Genomic DNA, 19,383 nt, shown 5'->3' with positions numbered 1-19,383 from the left:
TTCAAGTATTGTGATCATTTCTAGGCATTGCACTTTGAAAATATTTGGGTTAGTGTAGAGAATATACCATGTAAAAATATTTGGAGAACATAATTTTGTCTATGTTGAAAAAACTGAGGTAGTAGGGATGACAGCCTTTCTCTGAATGTTTTAAGAACTAAGGACTCAAATATTAAAGAGCAATCAAACTCCACAGAACAGAATTAAGACCAATTGGTAAAACCAACAGGAAGACAAATTTCAGATCAATGTAAAGAGTAATCATTTATTAGACAGTAATCCTATAATCTGACAGCTTTATGGAAAGATAATTATTTTGTCACTAGAAGATTGTGAGCAAAGATGTGACCATCCTAAGAATTATATATTATAGAAAGGATTCCTTCATTAGATGTGACCATCGTAAGAATTATATATTATAGAAAGGATTCCTTCACTAGATGGTAAGTTCAATTTCTGTGACTCATAGCGTTTTTAATGCTAAGGTTCTATGCTTCTAGAAAGTCTTGAAGCATTTCTTCAGTGTTCTAGATGTTGATTTCAAAGTGGCATCGTTAGCTAGCTGAAGATTTTAGTAGTAGCTATGATCAGTAATGAGAATTATGTAATTATTGACACTGACTGATGATGACATCTTTAAAAAGTCACGGCACTGATAATTGAACAGAGGGTCTTGGCGATGGTAGGCTGTGAATCCCAGCCCTCCTCTTTTGAGGCAAAGGCTCACTATTGTAGCCCTGGCTAGTCTGAAACTCACAGAGATCCACCTGCCTCTGCCTCCCAAGTGCTGGGATTACAGGTGTGCACCACACTCAGTTTCCAAATCCCTTTTTAAATTTATTTTTTATTTTATTTTTATACAGGGTTTTGCTAACTTCAGGCTGGCTTTGAACTCACTCTGTATCCCAGGCAGGCCTTGAAATTGGAATTCTCCTGCCTTAGCCTCCCAGGTAGATGGGATTATAGGCTCATGCCACCAAACCCAGTTAAAGGTAATTCTGTTTGCTGTTCTGCTTCTAAGACATCCTCATAATTAAAGCTTAAGGGTTTTGTTGACAACTTCTTGGCAGACCTTTCTTGAAAGGCCATTGTTAAAATTATTAATTTTATGATTATACAGTAATATATGATACTATATATTATATAGTATAGATTTTGTTAATGGGGTTTCTTTTTCCCAATAAATAGCCTGTGAGATATTTCTTAGGCATTTAATAGGCTTTATAATTTTTTAGGTACTTACCATTGAAGTAGATAGATAATTGCTTTGTTTATTATTTATTAATTTATTCAGCAGGCAATATCTATAATGATCAGAGTACTTTGCTAGGGTTCTGAGGGTGGTTGGTCTTGTCTTGACTGTCAGCTTGACAGTATTTAGAATCACCTAGGAGACACACCCAAGCCTGCCTATGAGGGTGTTTCTGGAGAGAATTAACAGGATAGACCTGCATTCAAAATGGGTGGAACCTGCAGTGGGTGGCCCAGATATAAAGAGATCCAAGGAAGAATCAGTGTGTGTGCACCTTCCATCTCTCCTTCCTGATCTGGCTGCTGCTCAGACACGCCCCTCACATCAGACTCCAGCTTCTTCAGCCATCCAGCATGCACTCAGTCCCAGCAACATGAGGGAGCTTTCAGGCTTTCAACAACAGATTTGGGCTGTGAAGGCACTCAGCTTCTTGGACTCAGCAGCTTCTGGGATCTCTGTCTCTAGTGTTCAGACTGTTGATGGAGTCCTGGCTTGTAAAGTGTTAGAGGGGGGTTTGAGAGTCCCTTAAAGGCTTGTTCAGGGCTGTTAATGTGATATTTTGAGTTAAGAACCCATGGTTTCTGGTCAGCTAGGGCTCAAAGATCATTTGTGAGTAACAAGAGTTCAGCACCACTGAAGCGAAACCTTTTATTTACTGGGACAATTGCTACTCATTAGCTGGGACTGAAAAATCAGCTGTGAGACCAGCATCATTGAGATGAAATCTTCTAGAAAGTATTTTCTCAGGGTCAGCATGCAGAGCTGTGGTCCAGAGAGGATCAGGGGTACATCTCAAGGGGGCAACCAAGTTTGTTAATTTGTAAGAATCTCCCATGTTACTGGTTTTGACAGCCTGAACATTGCAGATTGAAGGGCTTATGAGAGCAGCTGAGGTTTGCCATGGTGTGTGACAGTTGGAGTCCCTGAAGAGGGGCCAGGAGAGGCCACTGGTGAAGGTGCAACCCAGCTGCAGTGAAGACCCCAGAATATTTTAGATGCCAGGAGTGCAGGATGATCACCAAAGACAGCAACAGATGTGAAGTGGAGGTAGCCTGAATGTATGAATGTATGAGACAGGGTGTGTGTGTGCGTGCGTGCGTGCGTGCGTGCGTGTGTGTGTGTGTGTGTGTGTGTGTGTGTGTGTGTTCCAGAGAGTGGAGCTTCCTAGATCCTTTGGGTCCCAGAACACTGAGTTTCAGACATTGAACACTGAGCTATTTAGACTGTTAGATTTTTGCTTTTGTTTTGATTTAATTATAAGTGTGTCTGCTTCTTTTCTCTTGGAATAAGAAGTATGTGACTTATTTTTGATTTTTATAGGAGCCCATAGTTGTGAGACTTTGAACTATTAAAGAGACATTTGAGGCTAGGCATGTTGGCCCACACCTTTAATTGCAGCACTTGGAAAGCAGTGGTAGGTAGATCTTCGGGAGGTCAAGACCAGCCTGGTCTACATATATAGTGAGTTCCAGGACAGCCAGGGCTACCCATTGCATACACCCTTCCTCAAAAACCAAAACAAAACAGAAAAAGTTTTACCCCAGAATCAAAACTTGAGAATTGGACCTTTCCCAATTAAGTTATAGAGTCTAGTATAGCCTACAGCCTTGGTCCTGATGAGATTGTTTCAAAGCCTTATTTACAATGTCTGGGACCCCATAAAGCCCGCTTTATTCAGCTTTACCAGGACACTTGGGTAACAATGGAGTTGATGACCTTCATCAGTTATAAAGTCAGGAGTGCTAATAAAAGAAGTAAAGCTTCGAAAGGCTCTACACCTTCTCATGGGCATCATTAACCCACCCCTTGAGTCTAGTAAAGATGAAGTATCTGTTGGCTAAAGTTAAGTAAGCTGTGTTAAATGGGAGTATGGAACATTGCTGTAAGTACCAATTATGAGGTGGCATCAATAAATATATTTGAGATGCAAAAAAAGAGAGATTGGATATTTTAATGAGACTTGAATATTTTAAAGCCTGGGAATTTTAAAGTTATACTGTGTTCTGTATTGTGAAATCAACATGAGATCTTGGGGATAAACAAGAAAGGAAAAGTTATGGTTTAATAGTAATGTATTGGTATATCAAGTTGTCACAAGGTCAAATTTCCTGACTACTTAGTTGTTTTTATCTTGACACTAGCTACAGTTACTGGGAAGATGAACCTCAGTGGAGAAGAGGCCTTCATCAGATTGCCTGTAGGCAAGTCTGTGGGGGCATTTTCTTGAGTAACGTTTGATATGGGAGCATCCAGCTTACTGTGGGCAGGGCTACCCCTGAGCAGGTGGTCCTGAGTGGTATAAGCAAACAGGCCAAGGAAGCCATGAGAAACAAGCCATTAAACAGCATTCCTCCATACTTTCCGCTTTAGTTCTTGCTTTCAGCTTCCTGTCCTGAGTTCTTGCCCCAACTTTCCTTCATGAAGGACTTGTAAGTATGTATAAGGTGACAGAAGTCTTTTCTCCCCAAGTTAAATATAAAGGTCATGGCCTTTATCACAGCAGCAGAGAACAAACTAATATACTCACCTTGGAGACAGTTCTCCCAGGCCTGTCTAAGGGTATTTCCAGAGAGGATAACTGAGAGGGGAAGGCGGCCTTTTAATTTGGGAAGCACAGTCTACAGGCAGATATGAAGAGGTCCAAGGGAATGCAGTGTGCATGCACCTTCTTTCTTGTCATCTCCTGAGCAAGTGTGTAGACCACTGCTGCCAAGATCTTCTACTGACATCAGAATCCAAGATTTTTTTCGTTGAGACAGGGTTTCTTTGTGTAGCTTTGTGCCTTTCCTGGAACTCGCTTTGTAGACCAGGCTGGCCTTAAACCCACAAAGATCCGCTTGCCTCTGCCTCCTGAGTGCTGGGATTAGAGGCGTGTGCCACCACCACCCAGCTAGAATCCAAGATTTTTAGCCTTTCACTGTGGATCAAATATCAGTGACTGCCAGGCATGCCCAAGTTTCAGCATCAAATTGAGACTGCTGAGGTATCCAACTTCTTGAACCAAGCAGCTACTGGCTTCTTTGCCTCTCCTGCATACAGATAGCATTGGACAACCAGCTTCTGGAATGTAAATCAACCTACTTTAAAATGTATATACATTGGGTTGGTCTTGTTCTTTTAGAGCCTAGCCTTTTAATCAGTGAATAGTGACCGTATATGGTCATGCAGTTGAGTGTGGGGTTGTGAAAAATTTGGTAAGAATAAAATTGTTTTTCTCAAGATCTCCAGACACTTAACATGAAACTGAGAGATTTGGTGTTAGCCCTGATTTTCAATTTTGCTTTGGTCTGTTCTTTCCTTGCCACTGTCCAGTTCCTAACTTTTAAAATGGGATCTGTGATAATTAATATTGGGTGTCAACCTCACTGGATCCAGAATCAAGTGACATGCAAACCTGGGCACACCTGTGAGCTATTTTCTTGGTTAATTTAATTGAAGTATGTAACACTTCTAAATGGTCTTTTAATAAAAAATTCTGGTGCCAGATATTGGGGTGAAAGCGGAAAGATCAAAGAAGCAAAGCAAACCACAGCCAAAATCTCTTACCTCACCAATTCCTCAGCCTGAAAGAGCCCCAGCCAAAAGGGCTTCAGCTGAAAAAGCCTTAGTTCCTGTCTCCTCACACCCTATATACCTTTCTCCACCCACCATATTACTTATTTCCTAGTGCTGGGATTAAAGGGCATGTGACTTCCCAAATACTGGGATTAAAGGTGTGTGCCACCACTGCCTGGCCTCTATGTTTAATCTAGTGGCTTGTTCTGTTCTCTGATCTTCAGGTAAATTTTATTAGGGATATATCACCACATTTCCCCTTGTTTGTCTAAAATAATAAAAGGTTATAACTAATATAAGAAAAACTATATACAATAAGTACAATAAATATATACAATATATACAGTCAAGAAGTACATTAACAATGTCCAGTCCATTAACATTTGACAAATTCAGAGAAAGTACTCCATTATCTATCCTATTTTGGTGAGTCCAAAATGTACCTAATTCACTTTCTATCCTAACTTGTATTACCAACCAAGTACTATCTTTTGGTGACTTTAAAACTTATACACTTTATACCTCTTTAGTGAGTTTCTTTTCTGAATTTGTTAACAAGGAAAACTATAACTACCTAATCCTCAACTCCCTCAGAGCCCTAGTCTTTTTCAGGCTGTGGAGTTGGTGAGGTGAGATGTGCCTGTGACTTGTTCTTTTGTCTCTCTGACCTTTCAGCATTTACACCAGTGTCAGGCTCCATTTTTTTTTTTAATTAAAAGACCATTTAGAAATTCGTGTTTACATCAGTGGGGTGATCCACCCTCAATGTGGGAAGTACCTTCCTGTGACAGCCCAGTTAAAAAGTCTCAGAAAGAAAAGATTGCTTTTTGCCTGTTTGCGGTCAGGTTGTTCCGGCTGCTAGCCGGGTACTGCTGCTAGCCGGGTACTGCTGCAACTGCTCTCGCCACTCATTGACAAGAGAGCCCAGATTCTTCTGCCTTCCACCAATAATCCTGCACTCCTTAGTGTCCGACTGGGAGTGTTCAAGCATTGGGCCTAGTGAACAGAGCAGCTACCAGGTTCTCAGTCTAGCTAGTATGAAGGCACCGTTGTCAGATTACCTAGACCTAGACCATATCACAGAAGCTAATCTGACCGATTCTTTACTATATATTAATTCTATTGGTTCTGTTCCTCTAGGAATGCATATTCTGTGCCATTGTATATTAAATATAATTTGCTTTGCTTTCTTATAGAGGCTCACAGTTAAGAGGTCGAATCTCAGAGTCACTATATACTTTTAAAAAAGTCTTTGTATATAAATAGTCCTGACTGTCTTGAAACTCACTGTGTAGACCAGGCTGGTTTTGAACTCAGAGATTCACCTACATCTGCCTGCCAAGTGCTGGGGTTGTGCCACCACACATCAGACTTTTGAGTAGTGTTGGGAGTTTTAAAAATTGTGGTGATATTTAAAGTTGGACTAAATACATTAATACATTTAGGATTATGAGATGGACATGAGCCTCTGAAGGCCATGGATGGAATATTTTTTTTAATTAAGAAATTTTTTAATTCATTTTACATACCAATCACAGATCCCCCTCTCTTCCATCCTCCTGCTCCTCCCAGCCTTCCTCCCCCCAGCCCTCATTTTCCTCCTCCAAAAAGGTAAGGCTTCCCATGGGGAGTCAGCAGAGCCTGGTATGTTCAGTTGAGGCAGGTCCAAACCCCTCCCCCTGCATCAAGGCTATGCAAAGTGTCCCACCATAAGTTGTGGGCTCCAAAAAGCCAGCTCTTGCACCAGGGATGGATCCTACCAGGGGGCCCCTTAAACAGATTAAGGTACACAACTGTCTCACTTATGCAGAGGGCCTAGTCCAGTCCCGTGGAGGTTCCATAGGTGTTAGTCTGAAGTTCATGAGTTCCCACTAGTTTGGTTTGGTTGTCTTTGTAGGTTTCCCCATCGTGATCTTGGTGCCCCTTACTCCTAGAATCCCTCTTCCCTCTCTTCTACTAGACTCCTGGAGCTCGGCCTGGTGTTTGGCTGTGGATCTCTGTATCTGCTTCCATCAGTTACTGGATGAAGGCTCTATTATCACAGGGTAGTCACCAATCTGATTACCAGGGTAAGCCAGTTCAGGAACCCTCTCCACTATTGATAGTAGTCTAAGCTGGGTCATCCTGGGATGGATTCCTGGGAACTTCCCTAGCGCCTAGTTTCTCCCTATCTCCATGATATCTCCCTCTATCATAGTATCTCTTACATTGCTCTCCCACTCCATCCCTGTTCCAGCTCTGCCATCCCATTCCCTTATGTTCTCATCCCTTATCCCCTACCCTCTGTTGCCTCCCCTCACCCCCAGTTAGCTCATGGAGATCTCATCTATTTCCTTTTCCCAGGGTGATCCATGTGCCCCTCTTTGGGTCCTCCTTGTTAGCTAGCTTCTCTGGATCTGTGGGCTGTCGTTTGGCCATCTCTTCCCTCAAATCTAGTATCCACTTATGAATGAGTACATACCATGTTTGTCCTTTTAGTCTGGGTTACGTCACTCAGGATAATATTTTCTGGTTCTATCCATTTGCCTGCAAATTTGAATGTTAGGATTTTTAAGTGATGTGTTCTGTTGTCAGATTGACAAGGGGTGGATTCTTTTTTTGTTGTTTTTGTTTTTTTCAAGAGAGTTTCTCTGGGTAACAGCTCTGGCTGTCTTGGAAGTTGCTCTGTAGACCAGGTGGGCCTCAAACTCACTGAGTTCCACCTGTGTCTGTTTCCGAGGGCTGGGGTTAGAGGTATGCACCACCACTGTCTGGCAGGGGTGGACTTTTTAATAGTTAATCTTCATTGTTGCCTTGTGATCTGCTGTCTCATGCCCTGTGCCATAGTTGACAGCTCCTCTCAGCACTGTGCATGCCTTCTTTGCTCTAATGGACTATCAGCTCAAACCGGGATGCAGTAGGAGCCTTCTCGAGGAGGTATAGGACAAAGTTTTCCCCTTAGCCTCGTTCTTTGTAGCTTACTTACTAGCAGGGGAACACTGAGTTGTTTTCTTTCTGAAGTCCTAAGAAGATTGCTCAGAAAGGACTGTTTGTAAGCTGAGTCCTACCATACCATTCCTACCACTGTGCGATGTTTCCACGACCATTCCTGGGCTGAATTCTTGCCAGTAAGTTTTCCCATGCAGGCTTGTCAATGTGGGAAGTATAGGCACAGCCTTCAAACTGGTCCTACCAACTGGGCCAGAGGACTACTTGGTTGGATGGTCCCTCACCCCAGAATCTCTGCTCATGAGAATGTGGGTATGGAAAGTACCCGAGTTGTCTGCATTTCTATTAAATTTCTCTGGTGTGGAAAACAGTTAGAGCAAAGCAATCTATACTTGTAGGGCAAGTTGTAGTGTACTAAGTAACAGTTCTCTGTGCTCTGGTCATGCCGGTCTTCGTTCTAGCAATCCTAGCCCTCTCATACCCACCCCAAACTAGTTATTTATCTCTTCCTAGAGGTCAGACTGTGATAGTCATAGTCCAGAGGTCACCCATATACTTAAGATTTACAGATTCTTGTGTTTCCAAACAAAACAAATAGACAAAAATTAGATAGTTGTAAAAATAGAGATGGTTTATTGAGAGAACACTTCTGAGATTAGAAGTGGGCCAGAGAGCTGGAAAAGTTAGAAGAACAAAGGCCCTGGGTGAGGAGAATATGAATCATTTTTTTAGAATGGCTTTTCTTATGTGTGCTCTGTCCTTACAAGTAAGTAGCCTTGTTGGGGAGGAGTTTCTACTCTTTAGGCTAACTGACTTCTTTCATATGCTAATCTCCCTGCCCTACTCCGATGCTGCAGGATTGCCATTCCCCAAATGTTATCTGCCTTTGGTTTCTTTCTTTTAGGTGGCCTATGCTTCCTGTCCAAGTAGATCTGAGCCGCATCCCCACAAGTCTTCATCTAAATCACAACCTGTTTTCTGGGCTCACACTGATTCTCTAGATGATTACTCACTTACCCAGTGGAGAGCAGGATGCATTTGGAGGTAGGAGGTAGAGAACTATAGGGATCCTGCTCTTATGATAGACATTTGAGTGTGAGACTTCTCTTAGATGACTCCTTATTGCAGCATCAGTGAGTGAGCTACAAAAGGTAGGCTCTTAGCCCCTAGTCAATCTGCCTGCTGCATGATTACACGTCATTTAGCTTGTACTGTAATTTTGCACATTACCAGATTGTGTGCCTGTGGAGCTCATCAAGGCTTTCCTTTCCTTTCTTTTCCTTTCCTTTCCTTTCCTTTTTCTTTTTCTGCTAAAAACCCCACTTCTTTATTGTCAAGTGCTTTATGTTTTTGTTTCAGATCTGAAATTCAATTTTCTGGCTACCATCTAGTTATAACTGTTGTTCTTTTGTACTGTCCATGCCACTCACCTATCCTATAGCCATACAGATTTACCCCTACACATCTAATGCGTTGCTTCAAATTTGTGGAGATGCAAATTACCTTTAACTCACTGTCTTCCCTCCTGATTCAAAAATATTTACTCTTATTAATGTGTGTAGGGTGTGTGTGTGTGTGTGTGTGTGTGTGTGTGTGTGTGTGTGCAATTGCGCATGTGCAGAGGTCAGAGTACAGTTTTTGGGAGTCAGTTTTATCCTTCCCCCATGGGTTCTTGGATGGAACTCAGGGCATTAGGCTTGCAAGATAAGTTATTTTTCCATTGAGCCTTTTTACCAGCTCTCCCTTGTTTCTTATGTATTATGTCTCTGTCCACTAACATTTGCATTTTAAATGCAATTTAAAAAAGATTCATTCATTCATCCATCTATTTTATTCATTCATTTATTGATTTATTGATTGATTTATTTATTTATTTATTTATTTATTTATTTATTATGCAGTGTTCTGCCTGTGTGTATGCTTGGATGCCAGAAGGGGGCGCCAGATCTCATTACAGATGGTTGTGAGCCACCATGTGGTTGCTGGGAATTGAACTCAGGACCTCTGGGAGAGCGGCCAGTGCTCTTAACCGCTGAGCCATCTCTCCAGCCCTTAAATTCAATTTTTAAAAATTACCATTTTATACTTTTTATGAAATCACATATTAGTTACAGATTGATTCAAAATGTAAGTAGGCCTATGGGATCTTAATGTAAACAAAGGATGAAAAGTTTAATAAACTTGAATTTTGGTATTTTATGAAAGGAGAATATCCACAAATATCTGAAAAGACTATTTTCAAACTACATGCAAGTATTAGGCTAAATTTTCTTTATATACTCAACCATAAGCATAATGTAGAAAGAAGAATCCAGGCATTGTGAAATGCTAGAAATTAAATAGATCTGCAAAGATATAAAATGATACTCTTTTCACTACATTTTGATTTGGAATAATTTAGCTTGCTTTTATAACAGTGTTAATATATAAACTTTTTGAGGCACGGCAATGCTATGTAAGCCCATGTTTGCCTTAACTCACTTGTCGTTTAGGATGGCTAAAACCTGTGCCAGTCCTGCAGCCTCAGTTTAGGAGTGCAATGCTGAGGTGACAGGTGTACATTACTGCATCTTACTTTATTTGTTTATTTGTGTGTGTTTCAGTATGTATGTATGTATTTGGGACATGGCCACTTTATGTAGCTCTATCTGTCCTGTAACTTGCTATATAGACCAGGCTGGCCTGGAATTCACAGAAGTCTACCTGCTTCTGCCTTCTGAGTGCTAGGATTAAAGATATGTGCCACCACACCCAGCTTTGTTATTTTTAAAATAAATAACATTTATTTCTGTTTTAATTCATAATATTGATAAATATTTTCATGTGTTTGGAGATCTTTTTGGCTTTTTGAGACAGGGTTCCTCTATGTTACAGCCCTAGCTGTGCTGGAACTCATTCTATAGATCAGGCAGACCTCGAACTCACAGAGATCTACTTACCTCTGCTTCCCAAGTACTGGCATTAACTGAGATAAACAAAATATCTTCAAGTTCTTGAAAATTAAAAAAAAAGTATTTTTATTTGTGTGTGTGTGTGTGTGTGTGTGCCCCTGTGGTCTTATGCATGCCACATGTGTGTGAGGTGTGAGTGCCCGTGGAGGTCAGAAGATGGCATTGAGTCTTCTGGAGCTGGGGTTTCAGGTGGTTGTAAGCTGCCTGATATGGGCACTGAGAATCAAACTCAGGTACCTTGCAAGAGCACCAAGTGCCTTTACTTGCTCAACCATCTACCAAGTCTTTGATAATTTTTCAGTTAAACCATTCCTGAGACCAAAGGATTGTTTATAGAATTGGTCTATAGATGTGATTCTCAGAGTGTGGTTTGTGGTTCCTGGACCAACTTGGAAACTAGTCAGAAATTCATTCTTGGGTACCCAAGAAATCACATATTCTGTGGGCAGGGCCAACAATCTTCATTTTGACAAGGCTTGTAAATGATTTTATTGGATGTTAAAATCTGAGAACACTTAGTGCAGTGCATTATGCCAGAGTATTTAATAATGAGGGAAAAAAGAGAGGAAGGAGCAGTAAGCACAAAGGAAGAAGGATAAGAAGAATAAAAAAGGAAAAGAACAAGAAATTTGGGTCATAGAGTACATGGTCAATGGACAGTTATGGCATTTCAAGGTAGAATATATATATGAAATTCTTATAAGTAAACTGTCAAAAGTTAAGGAGAAGCAGATTGGAGGAGGTGGGTAAAGAAGAGAGAACTACAGATTAGAAGGAGATGAAAATTAATCTAGGGGAGCAACAAGATGTCTTAGTGGGTAAATGTGCTTACCATGCAAGCCTGGTAATGTGAGTTCCATACCTGGAACCCACATAAAGGGAGAAAGAGAGAACTGACTTCATAAACTTGTCCTCTGGTCTCCATACAAGCACTGTCACATATGTACACTCACGTACCCCTCGGATAGATACACTAATAATAAAATTTAAATAAAAAAGGAAAATTAATGTGGTCAGATGCCTATGTAGAGTGATGGAAAGTTAACTGATGCTTACTATAGGAATTATTGCTCTGTAACCTGGTGATTAAAAGATCAGTTAAGTTTAATATGTAGTACCTGTCTTACAGAAATGGAAACTTTGTGGAGAATACAAATCCATAGACAGATGCATTGCAGCAGAGTAGTTGCTTTAAAGGGGAAATTATATAGTACAACAAAAATGAGTAGTTAACAATATGTGATAATTAAGACTGTGGAGAGATATAGCTCAGTGATAGAACACTTGCCCAGCATGCATGATGCCCTGGGATTGAGGAAGAAGACTGTAAATTTTTTTTCAGAAGAAAAGGAACATAAAATACACTTTTTTTCTATATTTTTTTTAAATTTTTGTATGTGTGTGTGTGTGTGTGTGTGTAGCTGAGGACCAAACCCAGGGCCTTGCGCTTGCTAAGCAAGCGCTCTACCACTGAGCTAAATCCCCAACCCCAAAATACACTTTTTAAATTGTAGAGAATTAGAGGGTGAAAATGTACCTCAAGTAAGAAATAAATCTTGGGGAGGGGCACAGTAGGTAGGAGGATATGTCATGTTCTGGAAGACCTGAAATCACAAAATGTTTGACCTTTGTGGGAAATGTACTAAGTATATCAGAAAAGAAAGAAAAACAATTAATTTTGACTCAGTGTCCACATAGTACTGATAGCTATAACCTACTTGTTTACTGATCTACAAGAGGGTCCAGTTAGCAGCATAAACTGATGGATTGATTCTGGATCCACTCAGTGTAATTTACTGTCTTTAGAGTGATTGTATTGTCATTGCTTGGTTGTCTGTTGTGCCTCTAGCATTTCATCCTTATGTCACTATAGGTACAATCTGCTGTTGAGCAACAGTTCAAACCCAACTTCAGAGCTCTTCTCAATCTGATTCTTCATCCATTAGGATAATTTGTAATACTTTGATGATTCATCAGGTTATCATTTCAGAGAAGGTTCTTTTCTTTATCATCATAAATACTGTATAGGAAAAAAAGCTTTTCTCTGAATTCTTGATACTGATGGTAGTTTTGACTGCCAAAACTGTTCTTCTCTTCTCTCTTGCTCCCTTCCTCTCCTCTCCTCACCCCTTCTTCTTCTTTCTGTGTTAGTTAATTAAACATAGGCCATATTAGAAGTTTTCTATCACTGATCTATACTCTCAGCTTCAGTGTTTACATTATTGTATGTTGTGTTATATAGTTATATGCTTTCACATCCATGATCTCATTTGATAATCATAAGACCAATTATATGTGGTAGATATTACTGTCCCTATTTTATAGTTAGGAAAATTGAGACCCAAAGAGGTTATGACTTTTTTAAAGTTCACTGAGCAAAGAAATGGAGTAGCTGGAGAGCAAAAGTGCATATATAATTTTTTCACTACATCATCTTAGATGTAATAAATTAGACTCAAAGTGGCAAAACTTGGTTATGTGATTTTCTGACGCATACCAGAATGGCTATAGACTAATATATATATAGCATGGTGCCTCTTATCTCTCTGTCTCTGAAACTGTCCTTGTCTCTTGTTTTATTTGGGGATGGTGATGCGAGGAATGGAGCACAGGACCTTGATGTCCTTGGAAGGTGCTGGACCATTGAGCTATATCCCCAGCCATGACTCTTCTTTAAGACTTGCTTTTGTTTGAATTCTCTATCTTGTGAGTTTGAAGCATACTGGATTTTCTCTATAATTTAAAAAGTTTGTTTTATGTTTCTTTCCTTCTGAGAAAAGTTCACAATCTTTTTTCAGTCCCAGGGTATTATGCATGTTGGGCAAGTGTTCTGCCACTGAGATATGTAGCCAGTTTCCCCACAGTCTTGTCACAACATAGTTTACTACACATCTTTTGTTTTACTGTGGAATTTCATTAGTATTTCTGTTAAAACTGTAATAACATGTATTACTATAGCTTTAATTTCTGCAGAATAAAATGAGTCATGATAAACATTTTATAGTTTATTTGAGCATTAGTCTCATTGTTTTGCATGTTATGAGAATAGAAAGCGGCATCCTAATATGAAGTATTTTTCTTAATTATAAGATTTCCTTGGCAAGTATTGACTGGATATTTACAATATAGATGGGATTATTATTTTTAATCTCTGTAAGTGAGATTTGGTTTATTGATATTCTTGTCTTAATTTATTTTCCTTTTAAAATATTCTACTATGAAAAACCATAGTGGGAGTAGATATTCAGAAAGATATCAAGGTTTATATTTGTCAGATTGATAGAGGAGAAAACTAGAGTGATATGGGCATTTTACATCTTTTTGGTGTTGGAGATGGATTCTAAATATTTGCCTGTGTTCCAGCACTGAGTTAAATCCCCCAAAATCAAAGCATGAGAATATTTGACTTTACATAAAGAGAAGAAAACAGTAAATGTAGGGGTTTTCTCCCTTAGAAAGTGATTTATAATGTTGTGTTGGGGAAAAAAGCTCTATGTGGTGACTCATAGGTATAATCACAGCATTTAGGGAGTCTGATACAGGCTGATCACTGTATTGGAGGTCAGTCTGGGCTACATAGTAAGCACACACAAGCGTGTGCCACACATGCTCACAAATAAAAATAAAATGATAAGATAATTGTCTCACAGTCTTATTAATTTAATTTTAACCACTTATTGACACCCTCTTTCCTAGGCTGTTGCTCAAGGGGATTTTCAGAAAGCATCTATGTGCATATTACGTTGTAAAGATATGCTGACGAGGCTCCCTGAAATGGTGAGTGAAAGTTTTGCACTTTTTCTCCAAGAGTTTGAAAATATGCTATATCAAGTCCATGAAGAGTTATCACTGCTGTGTGGAACCTTTTGGAGATTCTATTTGAGATCAGTCCTACTCTTTTAGCTGATCTTTAAAACAATTTGCTTCCCTTGTTCTGTATCAGAAAGGGCATTCAAAAAATGACACCAGTTAGCTCTTAGATTTCTTTGTTCATACTTTTATTGTCAAATCATTTTGATAATATTTCATGCTATATAATCAAAGGATAAAAATGAGTTTATTTCTCTGCTGATGAGGTTGAGTGCAGTTAATTATATTACTCTCCTAGTATTTTTCTGTATCGGGATTTGGAGGTATAAGAGATTCAATAGGATAAAGACTGCTTTCTTTACTGGGTCTCATCAAAATTTCCAAATATAGCCTTTTGCTTTTCTTCTTTCCCTTTCCTGCCCTGCTTCCTCTCACTGTCCAGCTTTTCCTTCATTGTTTATGCCTGCTTCAGGCTTTACTCTTACAGAGGGATTAATGACAGAGTTAGAGTTGGATGTTAGGGAAAAGTGTGTTAAAAGTTATATAAATTGTACCTGGAAACTGTTAATTTCCCTTAAACATTTTCTTTAATGTAGAACTGAATTTATACATTTACACATCACATAAATGTACCAGGTACTCTTTTAAGTTTAAATATTAAACATTTTTCATGTTTACTAAAAAGTTACAAAACTAGTGTCAACAATTCATATATCTTTTACCCTGAGAGTTCAGATTCAAGTTTTCCAGCTATGACCTATATAGAAAAAAGATTTAATCATGATTATAGTATAGTCTCTAGGCTGCTCCTATCCAGAATAATTCTTCATCTTGCCTTGATACTCATGACCTTGACAGTTTTCAGAATGTGACTTGATCTTGAATTTGGTGTCAATCAGAGAAGAGATACTATGTTCATGTGTTCCTATTGGTAGCATACAGGATTGGCTTGTCATAGTGTTGCTTGTACTAATTTTGATCAGATATGTTGATAGTTCTGCTATCATTCTTTTTGTGTGGGATTACTTTGGGTGTCCTAGGTTTATTGTGTTTCAGGATGAACTCTAAGATTCTCTTTTCTATTTCTGTGAAATGAAATGAAACTGGAGTCTATTCTGTGACTAGCAATGGGATCTTGATGTTGGGATTGTGTTGAATCTGTATATCACCTTTGGTAGTAGCCATTTTCACAATACCGATGCTTCTGATTCATTAGCATGGGGAATCTTTCCATTTTATTATCTTCTTCACTTTCTTTCTTTAGTGTCTTAAAGTTATTACAGAGGTCTTTCACTCCTTGTTGAAATTCGTTATAAGGTATCATTTCACTTTATTTTTCAGGCAATTGTAAGGCTATTTTCCTGATCTCTTTCTCAGCATATTTGCTATTTTGGTACAGGAAGGCCACTGGTTTTTGCATCTTGCCACTTTGCTGAAAGTACTGATCAGTCATAGGAGTTTTCTGGTGAGGGCTAGAGTCTCTTAGGTATAGAGTAATCTCATCTGCAAATAAAAGTAGTTTGACCTCTCCCTTTCTTATTTCTGTGTCTTGTCTTAATGCTCTAGTTAATACATCAAGTAGTATATGAAGTGAGAGTAGATACAGTGGGCACCTGTCTCTTCTTGCTATTAGTGGAAATGCCTTGAGTGTACCCTTACTTAGTGTAATATTTACCATAGGTGTAAGATTTGGTTTTTGCATGTGTGTTTGTATGTATGTGAATGCAGGTTGCCCAGGGAAGAAGAGGGCATCAGATTCTATGAGCTGGAGTTATAGGCAGTTGTAAGGCACTCACCATGGGTGCTGAGAGCCAAACTCTGATCTAGGCCCATACATTTAAAAGATATGTGTGTGTGTGGTATGTGTTTGTGCCACAGTGCTCATGTGTCTGTCAGAGGACAATTTGGCAAGATTTGGTTCTCTCCTTTTACCCTGTGGGAACCAAGTATTGAGCTCAGATTATCAGGCTTGTTAGAAAGCACCTTTACCTGCTGAGCCATCTTGCTAGCCCTCTAACAGATTTTTTTAAATGTATGCATTTAGACCTATAAAATTCACTCTTCTCCTTCCACCATGTAAATTCCAGGTTTCAAACTCAGGTTATTAAGCTTAACAGCAAGTACTTTTACCCACTGAGCCATCTCTCTGGCCCAGGTACTCTTCTTACAAAGACAGAAGTCATGTTGGATTTGGGAACCAACTTAACCCTCTGGGACCTTTTCTTCATTACAGTGCAAAGACCCCCACCTCCAGATAAGATATTCATAGGTACTAGGTAGATATAAAATTTGAGAGGACAATATTCAATTTAGTATAGTCTCAATAGAGAAAATCTAGTTTTGTTCTTTTTTTAAATTTTATTAATTAAATTTTTCCCAGCCTAATCACATCCTCCCTCCCTCCTCTCCTCCCAGTTCCAACCCCAACCTCATCCCATCCACTCTTCTTCCTTTCTCTTCAGAAAAGGGCAGGCCTCCCATGGATATCAGCCAGCCATGGCACATCAACTTGCAATAAGACTAGGCATCTTCTCTCCTATTAAGGTTGGATGAGGCAGGAGGAGGAAAGGGTCCCAAAAGCAGGTAACAGAGTCAGAGACAGCCCCTGCTCCCACTGTTAGGAGTCCCACAAGAAGACACAACTGTCACACATATGCAGAGGGCCTAGGTTGGTCCCATGCAAGGTCTCTGGTTATAGGTTCAGTCTCTGTGAGCCCCTATGAGCCAAAGTTAGTTGATTCTGTGTGTTTTCTTATGGTGTCCTTGGCCTCTCTGGCTCCCATAATCCTTCCTCCCCCTTTTCCACAGGTTTCCCCAAAGTCCACCTAATGTTTGGCTGTGGATCTCTGCATCTGTTTTCATCAGTTGATGGATGAAGCCTCTCTGATGATAGTTGGGCTAGGCAACCATCTATGAGTATAGCAGAATACCATTAGGAATCATTTCATTGACCTTTTTTTTTGCCATGAGTGTTTGGGTCTATCCTAGGTCTCTCACAGATAGATAGGGGGGTCTTGATGGGGGTGAGTGGGCATGGGAATAGGAAGGATCAGGTCTGGGAGGATGGAGGGAGATAGTACTGGGAAAGACAGCTGGAATCAGGGGCATCTCTGGAATGAGCTAGAAACCTAGTGCAATGGAAACTCCCAGGAATCTATGAGGGTGAGTGACCCCTAGCTAAGACTCCTAGCAATGGGAGATATGGAACTTAAACCAGTCATCTCCTATAACTAGGCAAGACTTCCAGTGGAGGAACTGGGACCCCCAACCCAGCTACATCTCCTCTGACCTACAATTTGCCCTGCCTACAAAATATGTTGGGGTAAAGGTAGCACAGAAATTGTGGGAGTGATCAACCAATGAGTGGTCGAGCTTGAGACCCATGCCATGAGAGGGAGCCCACCCTGACATTGCCTGGAGGGCCAGGACCCAGAGGATGGACAGCCCAGTTTTGTTCTTCTCAAGAATTATGTTAGGTCTTCTTTGTTTCCATTTTATGACAGGCTCTCATATAGTACAGGCTGGCCTCATGCTCTTCATATTTGAGGATGATCTTGAATTACTTATCCTTCTACCTCTCTTCCAAGTACCAAGCTGATTTGACCCCTTGTTTTTCTGAATTCTATTACAATTAGCTTATCCTGTTTGGAGAAAAACTATGTTTCTTTGCCTGAGACATCTTTCCTGTGTCTCATTGCAAGGGATTTGCAGTAGAAAGTAATGCTGTATTATTATTTAGAGACAGAGAGAAAATATCTAGAAAGTTGGATATATACATATATGTATTTATATCTTAGAATTCTATGAAAAACAATTATTGAAGTATTTTAGGATTAGAGAAAGCCAAATAAGAGAAGAGTACAAGGCAAGTATCTCAAAGCTAGTCAATTAGCACTTGATTATTTTTTAATATAATAATTCAATGAGATATAAAATGAATAATCTATTATTTCTTTAATATAATTGAAAAATATAAAAATGCATGATCTTTCAATGTTTAAAAGATAACCAAATCAAGAGAAAATACATTAAAAATGTGAAATAGAAAAAATAATGATTGGCCTGGGGAGATGGTTCAGTGGGTAAAATGCTTGCTGCCTAGAAATGAGGACCTTGAGTTTGTATTCCCTTTACCAGCATAAAGGCCTGGTTTGGGTGCACACATCTGTACTCCTGACACTAGGTATTATAAGGTTGTTGATACAAATGGGTCCCTAGAGACCAGCAGATCTCCAGAGCTCACTGCCTGCTAGTCTAGTAAATTGGTGAACTCCAGGTTCAGTGAAAGACCTTGACTCAAAATAAAATAATAAGATGGAAAGCAAGTGATGAAGATACCTAGCATCAGGCTCTAGCCACCATATGTATTTTTGTACATGAATACATATACCATAGCACACGTACACATGCATACAAATATGATAAGGCAAGAAAAGTAAGGGTAACTTGAAAAAGTTATTTATCTAATTAAAATAAAAGGCCTCATATTAAACACAAAGGTTGGTAGACACAATAATTTTAATCAGCAATAATAAATTGGGCCTACTATCTATATAGTCTCATCTTTTTTTTTCATTTTTCTTTATTAAGAAATTTTCTACTCACTCTACATACCACCCACAGATCCCACCTCCTCCTTCCTCCCACCCCCAGCCCTCTTTCCCAAGCCACCCTGCATCGCCCCAGACCCCAAATCCAGGTCTCCCATGGGGAGTCAGCAGAGCCCAGCACACTGAGCGTAGGCAGGTCCAAGCCCCTTCCCACTGCACCAAGGCTGTGCAAGGTGTCACACCACAGGCACTGGATTCCCGGAAGCATGCCCATGCACCAGGGATGGATCCCAACCCCACTGCCTGGGCACCCTCCAAACAGTTCGAGCCAAAGAAC

General features: G+C 39.8%; 1 protein-coding gene and 1 pseudogene across 1 annotated transcript in view; both read left to right on the top strand.

The window, feature by feature from the left end:
* The window catches only part of Tex11 (testis expressed 11), a 301,157-nt gene that overhangs the window by 28,452 nt on the left and 253,322 nt on the right, over positions 1-19,383 (top strand). Inside the window, exon 7 of the mRNA XM_036174947.1 lies at positions 14,383-14,463. Within this exon, the coding sequence (XP_036030840.1) occupies positions 14,383-14,463 (81 nt within the window). The remainder of the gene's footprint in view (positions 1-14,382; positions 14,464-19,383) is intronic.
* On the top strand, positions 2,869-3,050 carry LOC118573925 (annotated as a pseudogene).

This window comes from Onychomys torridus, chromosome X (genome assembly GCF_903995425.1).
Source record: "Onychomys torridus chromosome X, mOncTor1.1, whole genome shotgun sequence".
In the NCBI taxonomy this organism is placed as follows: Eukaryota; Metazoa; Chordata; class Mammalia; order Rodentia; family Cricetidae; genus Onychomys; species Onychomys torridus.
This window is presented reverse-complemented; position numbering and strand designations above follow the sequence as displayed.